This window comes from Enhydra lutris, unplaced genomic scaffold (genome assembly GCF_002288905.1).
Source record: "Enhydra lutris kenyoni isolate GAN:26980312 unplaced genomic scaffold, ASM228890v2 scaffoldscaffold96, whole genome shotgun sequence".
NCBI classification, from domain to species: domain Eukaryota; kingdom Metazoa; phylum Chordata; class Mammalia; order Carnivora; family Mustelidae; genus Enhydra; species Enhydra lutris.
This window is the reverse complement of record NW_019154180.1, coordinates 2,626,064-2,638,256: the sequence shown is the minus strand read 5'-3', so window position 1 is coordinate 2,638,256 and position 12,193 is coordinate 2,626,064. Positions and strand designations below refer to the sequence as shown.

At 51.4% G+C, this 12,193-nt stretch overlaps 1 protein-coding gene across 1 annotated transcript; it reads right to left on the bottom strand.

Moving 5' to 3' along the window:
* Positions 1-8,709: 8,709 nt before the first annotated feature.
* LOC111139126 (PNMA family member 6A) lies at positions 8,710-10,203 on the bottom strand. The gene is made up of 2 exons (XM_022491281.1): positions 9,105-10,203; positions 8,710-8,867 (listed from the first exon to the last, which is right to left on the bottom strand). Exons 1-2 carry the CDS (start codon positions 10,201-10,203, stop codon positions 8,710-8,712), a joined length of 1,257 nt encoding a protein of 418 aa, XP_022346989.1.
* Positions 10,204-12,193: the final 1,990 nt, after the last annotated feature.

The window sequence follows — 12,193 nt, the reverse complement described above, 5'->3', positions numbered from 1 at the left end:
TTTAAATTCCTTCCATGAGGCCAGCCAACAATCGCACAACAATCTCTCCTCAAAAGCTGTTTTTAAGGGCCTATCAATCAGCTGACAACTCACTTAAGTCCTTTAGGAAGCCACCTGGACTGCAAAAGGATTGGTTCTCCACTCGTTAGAGCCCGATGTTTCACAATTTCTGAGAAATAAACCAAAAGCCTTTGCAAACACATGGCTATAAATTCTATCTCTTACTCTTTCACTTAGAAGAGTGAGTACTAGGCTCTCAACAGATGAACGGATAAAGAAGGTGTGGTCTATATACATACAATGGAGTACTATGCAGCCGTCAAAAGAAATATAAAATCTTGCCATTTGCAACGATGTGGGTGGAACTAGAGGGTATTATGCCAGGCAAAAGAAGCCAATCAGAGAAAGACAGTTATTACATGGTCTCACTGATTTGAAGAATTGGAGAAACAAGACAGAGGATCATAGGGGAAGGGAGGGAAAAATGGAACAAGATGAAACCAGAGAGGGAGACAGACCATAAGAGACCCTTAATCTCAGGAAACAAACTGAGGGTTGCTGGAGTGGAGGGGGATGGGAGGGATGGGGTGGCTGGGGATGGACATTGGGGAGGGTAAGGGCTATGGTGAGCACTGTGAAGTGTGTAAGACTGATAATTCACAGACCTGTACCCCCGAAACAAATAATACATTTTATGTTAAAATAATACAGAAAGAAAGAAAGAGAGAGAGAGAGAAAGAAAGGAAGAAAGAAAGAAAGAAAGAAGAGTGACTACTACTTTGCTTCAAGTGATTTGCTTGGAAAAGTCTGGGCACACTGAGCATTAATTTAAGTAGGCTTTTGACAATAATTAGTTCTTGATTAAAATGCCCTTACCTTATGCATGTTTTCCACATATTGCTGCTAAAACTTTGAAGTTGCAGATCTAGCTCATTCAACGTATGGGGAATATATGCCCTGGAACTTTACTAAAGAAAGCCCTCATCATTGTCACGCCGATGAAGCGCATCGCCCTTAATTTCTGTCAGAACAGTCTGACCTTTTCCCCGCCAAGTTAAATGATTGCGTTAATACGCAGACGGAAGAATTTTTTTAAAAAAGATTTTATCTATTTCTTCGAGAGAGAGTGAGCACGAGTGGGGCGGAGGGGCAGAGGGAGAGGGAGGAGCAGACTCCCTGCCGAGCAGGGAGCCAGATGCTGGGCGGGATCCCAGGACGCTGGGATCATGACGCGAGCCGAAAGCAGATGCTTCACTGACGGAACCATCCAGGCGCCCCTGGAAGAATATGTTCTAAACCACTAAGAAACACGTGATAGGATACCTCTTTGAATATTGTATTATATAATAATAATAATAATAATATATCACTAACGTCTTCAATACTGAGGTTTAAATGCTCTAGAGGTATCACATTTTGTCCATTTTCTAATCAGTTGCAGAACTGGGTAACAAGACTCATCACCTGGTATGTTATAAACCTACGTGATCTGTAACTAAAACGCTATGCTATCAAATAAGGCATTATAATAGAAAGTATGGCAGGCATCCCTGCGTGTTTTTCGCTCTAGTGTTGGTCTTTTGGGAATCAATCAGTCACAATCATGTAAACCTCAGAAATAAAGTCACTAATTTTATTAGGCGTTGTGGTCAGCCTTTCCTCGTGTCATTTTAAGAAAAAGAAATGGNGCGTTGTGGTCAGCCTTTCCTCGTGTCATTTTAAGAAAAAGAAATGGGGGCACTGGGTGGTTCAGTTGGTTAAGGATCCAGCTCTTGATTTCAGCTCAGTCATGATCCAGGGCCATAATATCAAGGCCCATGTTGGGCTCCACATTCCGTGCAGAGTCTGCTTGAGATTCTCTCTCTCCATCTCCCTCAGTCCCTCCCTTTTCATGTTCTTTCTCTCTAAATAAGGAAATAAATAAATAGAAAAAATTTTTAAAGATTTTATATATTTATTCGACAGAGAGAGGGACAGGATGCACAAGCAGGGCGAATGGCAGGCAGAGGTTGAAGAAGCAGCAGGATCCTGGGAAGCAGGACACCATCCCAGGACTCTGGGATCATGATCAGAGCCAGAGGCAGATGCTTCACCGACTTAGCCACCCAGGTGAACCAGTAAAATATTTTTTTTAAAAAAGAAAGAGAACTGGATATATTGTTAAAATTATTTGAATGTGTTACCATGCTTAATGTCGTATGAACCATAATATTTGAGGTGGTATTTTTGATTACCTGGTGCTATAAACTTATTTTGTACCCCCAAAATTTGTTTGGTAAGTTTTAATCCCTAGTTCCTCAGAATGTGAACTTATTTTGCAATCAAGTGCTCTCCCCCGAGCTATATTACCTCTGCTAGAATGTGAACTTCCTTTAAAATAGGTTCATTGCAGATGTAATTAGTTAAAATGGAATATAATTGATGCCCTTACAAAAAGTGGAAATTTGGACACAGAGACATACACAGTGGAGAATGCCATGTGCACACTGGATTTGTGCTGCCATATACTAAGGGTACTGGAAGCTAGGATAAAGAAATGGGACAGGTCCTCCCTCAGAGTTTCCAGAAGGATCAAACTCTCCTTATACCTTAATTTCCAACTTATATCCTCCAGAACTGTGGGACAATAAATTTTTCTTTATCGAGAAATTGCCACCCAGTTGATGGTAACTTTTATTGCGTCTATAGGATCCTAATACACCTGGAAAATGTTTATTCCTCTTGAATTTCCAAAGGAACTGCCTGGGTTTCTTTTTTGGCACTAGCTCTGAAGACTTTGCGATGCTCGCCCACATTTTGTGGGAGGGTTGGGACCTTGGTTGCCAAGGAAACCTCAGGGTTTTGTGGGAGCTGGCCATGTGTATTTCCTGTGTGTGCTGCTCTGTTACCTGTCACCAGTTTGGGCTTCTGAGGTTAGGCCCCTCCTCTGTGTCCTTGTTGGTGGGTCTATAGGTGGTTTCCCCAAAGCTCTAGTGAGCCGCAGACAAACCAGCCTATGATTTCTCCAAATCCCGAGTGTGTGTGTGAGGAGGGCAGTGATCAGGATCCCTGGAGGGAATGCCAAGGAAACGTTACCTTTAGGCAAAGAGGTTGTGAGCAATCCAGTAAACACTTACTACTAGGAGTGGTAGTTAACTGTAAACAAGTTGTTTGGCCTTAATTGGGATGAAATACTGGGGCAAAGTCGGGACAAATCAATTCTGCCTGAGTTTGTGGTCCTCACACACTCCCTGGCAGAAATGAGCCTTTTCAGGGTCAACTCATACAAGAGTGAAGCCAGTAGAACATGGCCTCTAGACAGAACGTAGGCCCTCCCTCTTGAATTCCTCCTGTAGTTTTGGTTTAGAAAAGAGCAGGTACTAGCTGACAAAGACAGCTGCCTCTAGGGAGTGGAAGATGGCTAGGCAAAATGCCACTTTTCAATGGAGAATTTTGGCTTAGGTCTGCAAAGAGATCTTGTCCAACAGGAATCTGTTTAACTCCCAGCTTTGGTGTTCCTCTAACCTCAGTACATAACACTCAGTAGCCTCTGGGTTCTCTTATCACCTGGATCTGTATAAGCACTTTTGATATGACACAAAGCTCCCTCTAGTTCATCACAAACACTTTTTTCCTGACTGACTTTTGTAGTTCACAGACATGAGCAGGTTACTCCTCTTCTTTACAAACTGCTAGGGTAGTGATACTTCCATGGAGATTCCCACAGCCTGCTGCATATCTGGAGCAGAAGTCTGAAGATAGCATGGGCACCATAGGAACTGCACAGCACCATACACGTTCCCTGTGGATCTGCTCCCTTTCCTTGCCCCTCTATTCATCACTCTGGGCCCCATCTACACTAACCTTTTCTCCAGGTACCAAATATCTTCTGACCATTTAACTCCTTCCTCTACAGGATGAGCTTCTTGGCTGTGGGGAGTTTGCCAAGATTGTGAGACCTGAGAGAAGGCAAATAACCAAGGTGAGGCCAAAGATCAGTGCTGCTATTGACATGGAGGTACTTCACAGTCTATGGCATAGTGAGAGGGAATCCAAGAAGCAGTGGCAATCTTGCTGAGTCGTGGATTCGGATATTACTCCATTTTGCAAGCAGTGTACTAGAGAGAAGGGAACTGAGCATAGAAAGACTCCAGAGTATGGCACAAAGTTATTGCTGAGTTTATAACTGCATACTAACTCTGCATGCTCAGATTGAGACACCACAAGTTTGGACACAGAACACCCACCAGGAGCTATAAGATAGAGAGCTACGAGAGCTTACACAGTGTTCCCGCCAGCCAAAGTAGAGATACCACACTGAAGTCCCCAGATGTTCATCACAGAACCCAGTGTAGTCATACATTAGGAAAATGGCTCACGTAGCTCTATAAGACCTACATTAACAAAGCTTAACAACAAACCCTGAAAGGCTCATTCTAGTAAGTAAACAAAGTGCATAGTGGAAAAAAACTGAACACATAAATAAGATAAACAAAACTTAGACACTTAACAACATAACAACCAAAATGGCCTCTATGCAAAACTTCTAGATATGTGAAGGAAAGAAACATGACTCATAAACAAGGGAGAAATGTGACAGTAGGTCCAGAAATGCATAGGATGATGGGATTAACACACAGCAACTTAATACATTATTTTTTAAAGATTTTATTTATTTATTTGACAGAGAGAGAGATCCCAAGTGCGCAGAGCAGCAGGCAGAGAGAGAGGGGGAAGCAGGCTGCCTGCTGAGCAGAGAGCCCGATGCAGGGGGCTCGATCCCAGGACCCTGAGATCATGACCTGAGCCGAAGGCAGAGGCCACTGAGCCACCCAGGCTCCCCTACACACAGCGACTTTAAGACAGCTATTGGAAATAAATATGTTCCAGAATTGAAAGTGAAACATAAAAATAATGAGGGAAACAATGAGGAAAAGTCTCTATAGGAAAGTTATATCTATAATGAAGAACCAAATGGAAAGTCTGGAACTGAAAAGTACAGAAGAGGGAAATATGGAATACCATCATAGACCCACAAGGACAGAACTAATTTTTTACCAACACTCCAAATAAAATCAGTGTCAAAATGAATTTTTTTCAAATGCATCCTGACCCCACACCTCCCCTGAAATACAAAAAATAATTTAGGCACATCCTAAGACCTAAATGCAAGGCTAAAACTACGGGGCTTCTAGAGGAAAACAAGACAATACCTTTGCAAATGTGGGTTAGGGAAAGATATCTTGGGCAGGACCCATTAGCTAATTACTATAGAAGAAAAGAAAGGATGCAGTGAACCTCATCACAGTTAAATCCATCTGCTTATGAACAGACACCACTAAGAATGTGCATAGACAAGACATAACAGGGAGAAAATAGTCCCAACAGGTATATCTTACAAAGGGCTTGTAACCAGAGTATTTTGACAATTTCCACGAGTGAATAATGAAACGAAGGCAAGGAACCCACTTGAAAACTGGGCAAGAGACTTGAATAGGCAGTTCATTAAGGAGGATAGCTAATAATCACACAAAAAAGTATTCCATATCATTAATCATCACAAAAATGCAAATTGATAGCACAGTGAAATACCACAATGAGTCACTGACCAGAATGGATAAAAGTTCAAAGGTGACAACATAAAATTTTTGAGAACTCCAAGAAATAGGCACTACTGATGGGAGTCCAAATTATCATAACAGCTTTGGAAATCTGTGAAGAGTTTCTCATAAAGTTAAACATAACCCTGTTCTGTGGCCCAGCCATTCCAATGCTAGGTGTTTATCCAAGAGAAAGGAAAACAAAAGTCCAGAAAAAGACTCACAAACAGATGTTCACATAGGCTTTGATCACACAAGAATATTAGTAACACACACAACTGTAGAAATCTTGATAAAAGTAACATGCCAGGGGCTGCAAATGGATGATTGCATAGTAGATGCAGCTGTAGGGTTCATCAGCTTGGTACCTACCAACATAAGTCTTGCTCCTGTTTTGTGAAGCACTGACATGTGTCTTGCTCTACCTTCTTCCATCTCTGTTTGATTCCTCAAAGAAATAAAAAACCACCATTTAACACATGTACTCACACAAGCGCTCACACATTTTCTCATTCATTCACTCATACACTAACACATGTACACTCACCTGTTGGCACATATTTACTCATACTCATATACACACTAACTCACGCAAACTCATACATACTCATACACCAGACATTTTTACTCTTGAACACTTTCACACACACTCACATACATTCGCTGACACAAATCTACTTACACACATTAACACTCATAAATATATACTTGGACACCCACATAGTCATACTCACACACAGTTATGTACAGACAAACTTGTACATGCTCACAAATTCATACATACTCACACAGTCACACACAGGACACATTAACCCATGTATACATTTACACACACGTGCATTCACTGACATCTGTTCATTTCACTCTCATGCTCATATATAGACACTTACACATTGACACACATTTTCCCTGAACACACTAACATATATAAACATACACCCACATACCTGCATACTCACATAGTCACACACACTCATGCACAAAGTAACACATACTCATACATGCTTACACTCAACACATATTTATATACATTCACTAACACAGTCTTACATACTCATATTCATACACATTCACTGACACACTTATAGGCACACATTCACAAACTCATATACATACTTCCACATACTTATTCATACACACACTTACAGATACAATAACACAGGCTGGCTTGATTTTGATGCTCTAGGTCTGGATGCCCAGAGGCCCAATAAGACAGGGAGGGATACTGGGGCCTCTGGCTACTTCCTGCTGTCCCTTACCCTCCCTTATTCCTGGAAGTTTCCTAAGTGCCCCGAGAATCCAGACAGCCACTGAACACTCCCAGCTACGTTCTGCTCACTGGCACCATCTGGCTCTGCTTAGCTTTGTTCCCTTGCCAGGTCCATAAGCCAATGTTCCTTAGATGTTCACCACCTTTTGCAATGAACACACCGCCAGGCTGGGACACTTTGGTGGCTCAGTCGTTAAGGGTCTGCCTTTGGCTCAGGTCATGATCCTAGGTTCCTGGGATCAATTCATGCATTGGACTCCCCACTCAGCAGGAAGCCTGCTTCTCCTTGTCCCACCCCCTTACTTGTGTTCCCTCTCTTGCTGTGTCTCTCTCTGTCAAATAAATACATAAAATCTTAAAAAAAAAAAAAAGACACTGCAAAGTTCTCATGGAGCTTACCCCACATATACTCCCATGTTGACCAGGCCACTGTTTCCCCCCTACACCCACATCCCCAGTAGATCCTTCCCTCAATTGCCCACAGTAAACGCAAGACTCAGTTGACACATGAAATTAACTTTATTGAAGAAAACATTTACTGAAACCATCAAAGAGGGAATGACAACAGAAAGTGGAACATCTAACGGCCACGGGAGCCCATAGGTTACAGCTGCCCCCTCCTCTTGGGGTCCCAAATGAAGTGTCTCTGCTTCTCCCAACACCGTGGCCCTCCTGCCTCCCTTCCTGGGGGCCCCATGATCAACCTCTGGCCAGGACGACGGACGCTGGCCACGTCCCCTCACCCCAGGGCACGCACCCTCCCCTCTGGCCGACGTGCTGGGGCCTGGTCCCGCCCCATGGTCTGCACAGGACAGTCCCAGGATGGCGGAAAACGCAGCAGGGGACACTCGGCCAAGCCCGGGACACGGAGTCACAAGAAACAACGGGGTGGCACATCAGAGCACGGTTCCCGTGGAGACTCCCGCTGGCCACCTCGGTCCTTGGTCGGTTCCTCCTTCCCGAGGTCATGGGGCGAGCAGCAGCCGTGCCCTCGGGCATCCTTCCGGCCGTCTCCTGGAACTGGGCTGGGGATCTCGGGGCTGGGGCTGGGGACAGCTGCTCAGAGAAGCACACACACACATCTCCACGAGAACAAGCAGCGGCCGGCTTGAATCTACACCGAGAAAGCAGCGGTGGAGCTCACAACACTGGGAGAGAGCAGGCGGAGCCCCGGTCGCCACCGAAGCTCACGGCAGGCCCCCGGGCTGGGGGTGTGGCTGCCCCGGTGGGCCAGGACACCCACCGCGGGCTCCTGCACACCTCAAGGCTCTGCACGGGAACGGGACCTAGTGGGGTGGGGGAGTAACGTGACACGTGGGTCATAAGGGCCCTAGAGAGACACAAGCGGGTTTCCCAGAACATGGAGTGACGTGCCCTGGGGGATGTACATGAGGGTCTCCCTCTTGGGAGACCCAAGAGGCTGGCACCCTTGAGGCGGTCCCTAACGTCTCCCAGTCCAGAGTGGGTGCCAGATGGCTCCGGGTGCCCCTCACCTAGGCTAGGGTCAGCCACTCAGGGGTGCTTCCCAGACTGGCTGCCTGAGTTGGCATGGATTGGGACTGGGGCTGGGGCCAGGTATGGTGCTGCCATGGGTTGGGGGGGGGCACCTTTCCCCGCCCCATGTGGTGTCATCCTGGTCACCTGGAGTGTGGTCATCCTGGTCACTTGGAGGGGCTGATGGTGGTGTCGAGGTCCCCTTATGGGTGGTGGAGTGCCTGGGGTCTTGGCTTGGGCTGGGTGGGGCCTTCCCTCGGCCCTGCCCCCCATGTGGGGTGAGGCTGCTGCCCCGGCATGGCCTCCCCCTGCCTCCAGAGCTCTGCTGCCTGAGAGGAGAGGGGGGCCCTGGGCCTTCTGAGCCTATTAGCCTGAGGAGGACTCGGGGGGGATCGTCTCCCCAGCCCCATCCACGTTTCCCGACCCCTCTGGGATGGGCTCGAGCCCCTCCTCGGGGGGCTCTCCGGCCTCCTGGTCTCCGGCCTGGGGGAGGCCCTCTGGCTCATAGCCAGGACCTCCTGGGCCTGCCCTGGAAGCTTGGCCCATCTGGGCAGGAGTGGGGCCCCCAGGGGCCTCTGAGGGGCTTGCCTGACCTAGGTCTGCGGGGAGAGTGTCACGATCGTCACTGTCGTCCTCCTCCTCCTCCTCCTCCTCCTCCTCCTCCTCCTCCCACTCCGGCTCCTCCAGCTGCCTCTCCTCCATCTTATCATCCTCCGCCTTAGCCCTGGCCTGGGCACCGGCCCCTTCCTCTGCCTGGGCACCGGCCCCTTCCTCCGCCTGGGCACCGGCCCCTTCCTCTGCCTGGGCACCGGCCTCTTCCTCTGCCTGGGCACCGGCCCCTTCCTCTGCCTGGGCTCCCTCGACCCTGGCTAGACTGGCCTCCCATGCCTCAGACTCCCGAACAATCCCCATCATCTCTAGGAAACTTGGACACCTCCCAGCCATTCTCAGCTTCCTCAGTACCTCGTCCAGAGGCTCAGGAACGATGGCCCTGGTGAGCATGTGCCTCAGGCGCAGGAGGTCAGCTGAGCCTCTGGCCAGGGCCCCCTTCTCAATGCCTTTCTGCAGCAGGACTTCCAGCCGCAACACGAAAGCTGAAAGCCCCTCGCCCGGCTGCTGGTGAGCGGTCAAACACCTCATCCGGATGGTCCTCTGGGTCGCGTTGTCTCCAAACACCTGGGTCAGGGCCGCCAGGCAGTCCTCCGCCGTCCTGGCAGGGTTGTCCGCCAGGAGCTCATGCATGAGCTGCAGGGCTGTCCCTCGAAGGCCTTCCATCAGCCGCCGCCTCTTCTCCCTTTCTGAGACACTCTGCCACACCTGTAGCATGTCGGAGGCATGGTCGAGCCAGGCCTCAAAGGGCTCCTCCCCCGGGGCAAGCGGATCCCTCCCGGAAAACACGCCCAGGCGCTCATACCGCAGGGTCTCCACCAAGGGCTGGATGGCCTGAGTGACCGATCGGAGCCAGCACACCCTGCGCAGTCCCAGCCCCAGGACCCCAGCCATGGTCTCCACCATCTGCCCCTGTTGCTCCAGGAAGTGGAACACGCGACTGAGAAACTCCTCGCCTGAGTAACGGGGCACAAAGACCACGTTCCAAGGACCCCCGGTGCCCGCGATTGCCCTGGGGACCAAAGCATAGTTGACTTCCCGGTCAAGCTCGACCAGGGCCGCACTGGCGTTATCCTCCTCTCGAAACACTTTGCCCAGCACGGTGAAGTGGCCCAAGGGCCACAGGGCGGCCTCCAGGGACTCGTGGAGTTCGGCTTCATCACAGTTCTCCGGGATTCCCAGAATGAGCAGGCCCCTGCGAGCGCTGACGCCCATCCACCTGCACCAGTCCTGCAGCAACGTCACCGCCATCGCGCGCAATTTCTGCCGGCGCGGGGCTAATGCTACGGGCAGGAAACCGTTCCCGACGCAGACCAGGGAGGGTGCTACTGGGAGGGAGGAAAGAATGAGGCGGGGGGTGGGGTGGAGGGCGGCTAGGACTCGGAGAGAACGGCCCAGGTCTCCACAAGCCTGTGAACAGGAACCGGACGAGAGCGAGGTTAATGCCCACACCCTCCTCCCACCGCCAGGTGACCCTCCTCCCCCGGGGCGGCGCCTCTGCCGCTCAGGCTCGATCCCTGCCCCGCCTTCCACCGACCCGCGGGGGCCACAGCCCCCTCCTCACCCCGACCCCCCCACCCCCTGCCCCCGCGGGCTGCCGCAGTCCCGCTGGAGCGGGCGGAGGGCGGCGGGGTCTCCCGGGGGGCCAAGCGCACCCTCCCCGGGGTCTGGTACCTTCCTCTGGGTCGGGGTCCTTCCCGGCGGAGGTCCCAGCAGGAGGGGCGCAGGGGCTGCGCGGAGCAGCGGCCCGGTCGTGCTCGCCTCTTTCCCCGGCTCTCTCGCGCGGCTCTCCCGCTTCCTCTCGCGGTCCCTCTCTCCGCGCGGCACGTGGGCCCGCGCGCCGGCGCCTGCTCGCCGCCACTCTCTGCAGTGCGGACTCGGGGCGGGGGCGCGGTGGCGGCGGAGCGCGGACCCTCCGCGTCGCCCCGGAGACCGCCGGGCCATTGGCGCGCTCGGGTCACGCGGCCGGGCTGCGGCCACCGCCGCGGGCACCCCGGGACCGCGCGTGACGTCAGCTGCTCCTCCCCACCCCGCCGCCGCCCCCTGAGGGGCCGCTGGCACAGGTGGGGGGACCCGGGGGAGCCGCGACTCGGTGCCCCCATCCCTGACCCAGCCCGGTCCACCGCCCTCCGCTCTCGGAGCGTGCCCTCGGGGCGTCAGCGTGGCGAGGGTTCCACACCCGCGGGGGCCCCAAGTCCGCGGGGGCCCGCCGGAGAGGGGCTGGGCAGGCCTGAGATGCGCCCGCGGGCGCTGCGCTCTGGCGTGGGTGGGGAACGGGATTGGGGAGGGGAGGGCGTCCTGGGGACCTCTTCGCCTGTTTCCCCCCTCCTCCACCCCACCCAAGACTGGTCCGGTCCCAGCTCGGCCGGGCAGCACCTTGTCCAGGTGCCATTAATTACGTGGAGGAGACGCCTCGTGCGCACACTCGAGCACTCACACACTCCACCCCAACGGAGGGTCTGCAGTCCCCAGGCTTGCTCGCGGGGGGTGGGGGGGCGAGGGCGAGGCCGCTGTGGGTGCACGCACGACCCGCCGACCCAGACCCACCGGCCAAGGCGCGTCGCTACCCCAGTGCCAGTGGCCTGTCCCAAGATAGGGTGATCCACCGTTCTGGTTTGCTTGGGCTTTTTCCATTTTGAGGGCGTCAAGTCCACTGTCTGGAAATGGAGCCCAACATCTTGGGCCTGCATTTTCCTCCTGGCAGTAGGCTGTAGGTTGTGCTGCATCCCTAGGACCCCAGGACCATCAGAAGAATGGAGGGAGTGGCTGCCCTCACGCAAAGGGTCCAGTGGTCTGTGTGCTCCTGCCTGCCCTGCCAACTACATCCTCGCCTCTTGTGGGCAGGACTCTCCCCAGTCACACAAGGAGGAGCCTGTGCTTGATGTCCCTTGGGAGGCTCACTCACCCAACCAGGTCTGGAAAGCCACCTTGTACCGGGTGGGGCATAGAACTGTCCACTCACATTCCCAGTTTAGATCCTAAATTGGTCCCCATAACTCTTTGAGTAGACTTGAGGCTATGTCTCTTTTGGTTGTTTCATCCACATGAGAATTTACTTCCACTCACAGTCCTGGTAAGGAAGAAAAATCCTCCTCGTATTTACTAGAGACAAAACTGACTACACCTCACATTTGTAGGTTTCCTTCTGCTCAATCGTGGGAAAATGGCAAGACTGTCTAAAAGTGTTTTCTCCAAAACTCGTGATTCACTTTCCATGGTATATGGAATGGGATCTAGTCAA

Bases quoted from the DNA above. Each gene is read 5' to 3' on its own strand.
- LOC111139126 (XM_022491281.1), bottom strand. From the start codon at position 10,203: ATGGCGGTGACGTTGCTGCAGGACTGGTGCAGGTGGATGGGCGTCAGC. The intron at 8,868-9,104 runs GTGCCCAGGCAG...CTTCCAGGGCAG, and splicing joins CCAGGCGGAGGAAGGGGCCG to GCCCAGGAGGTCCTGGCTAT.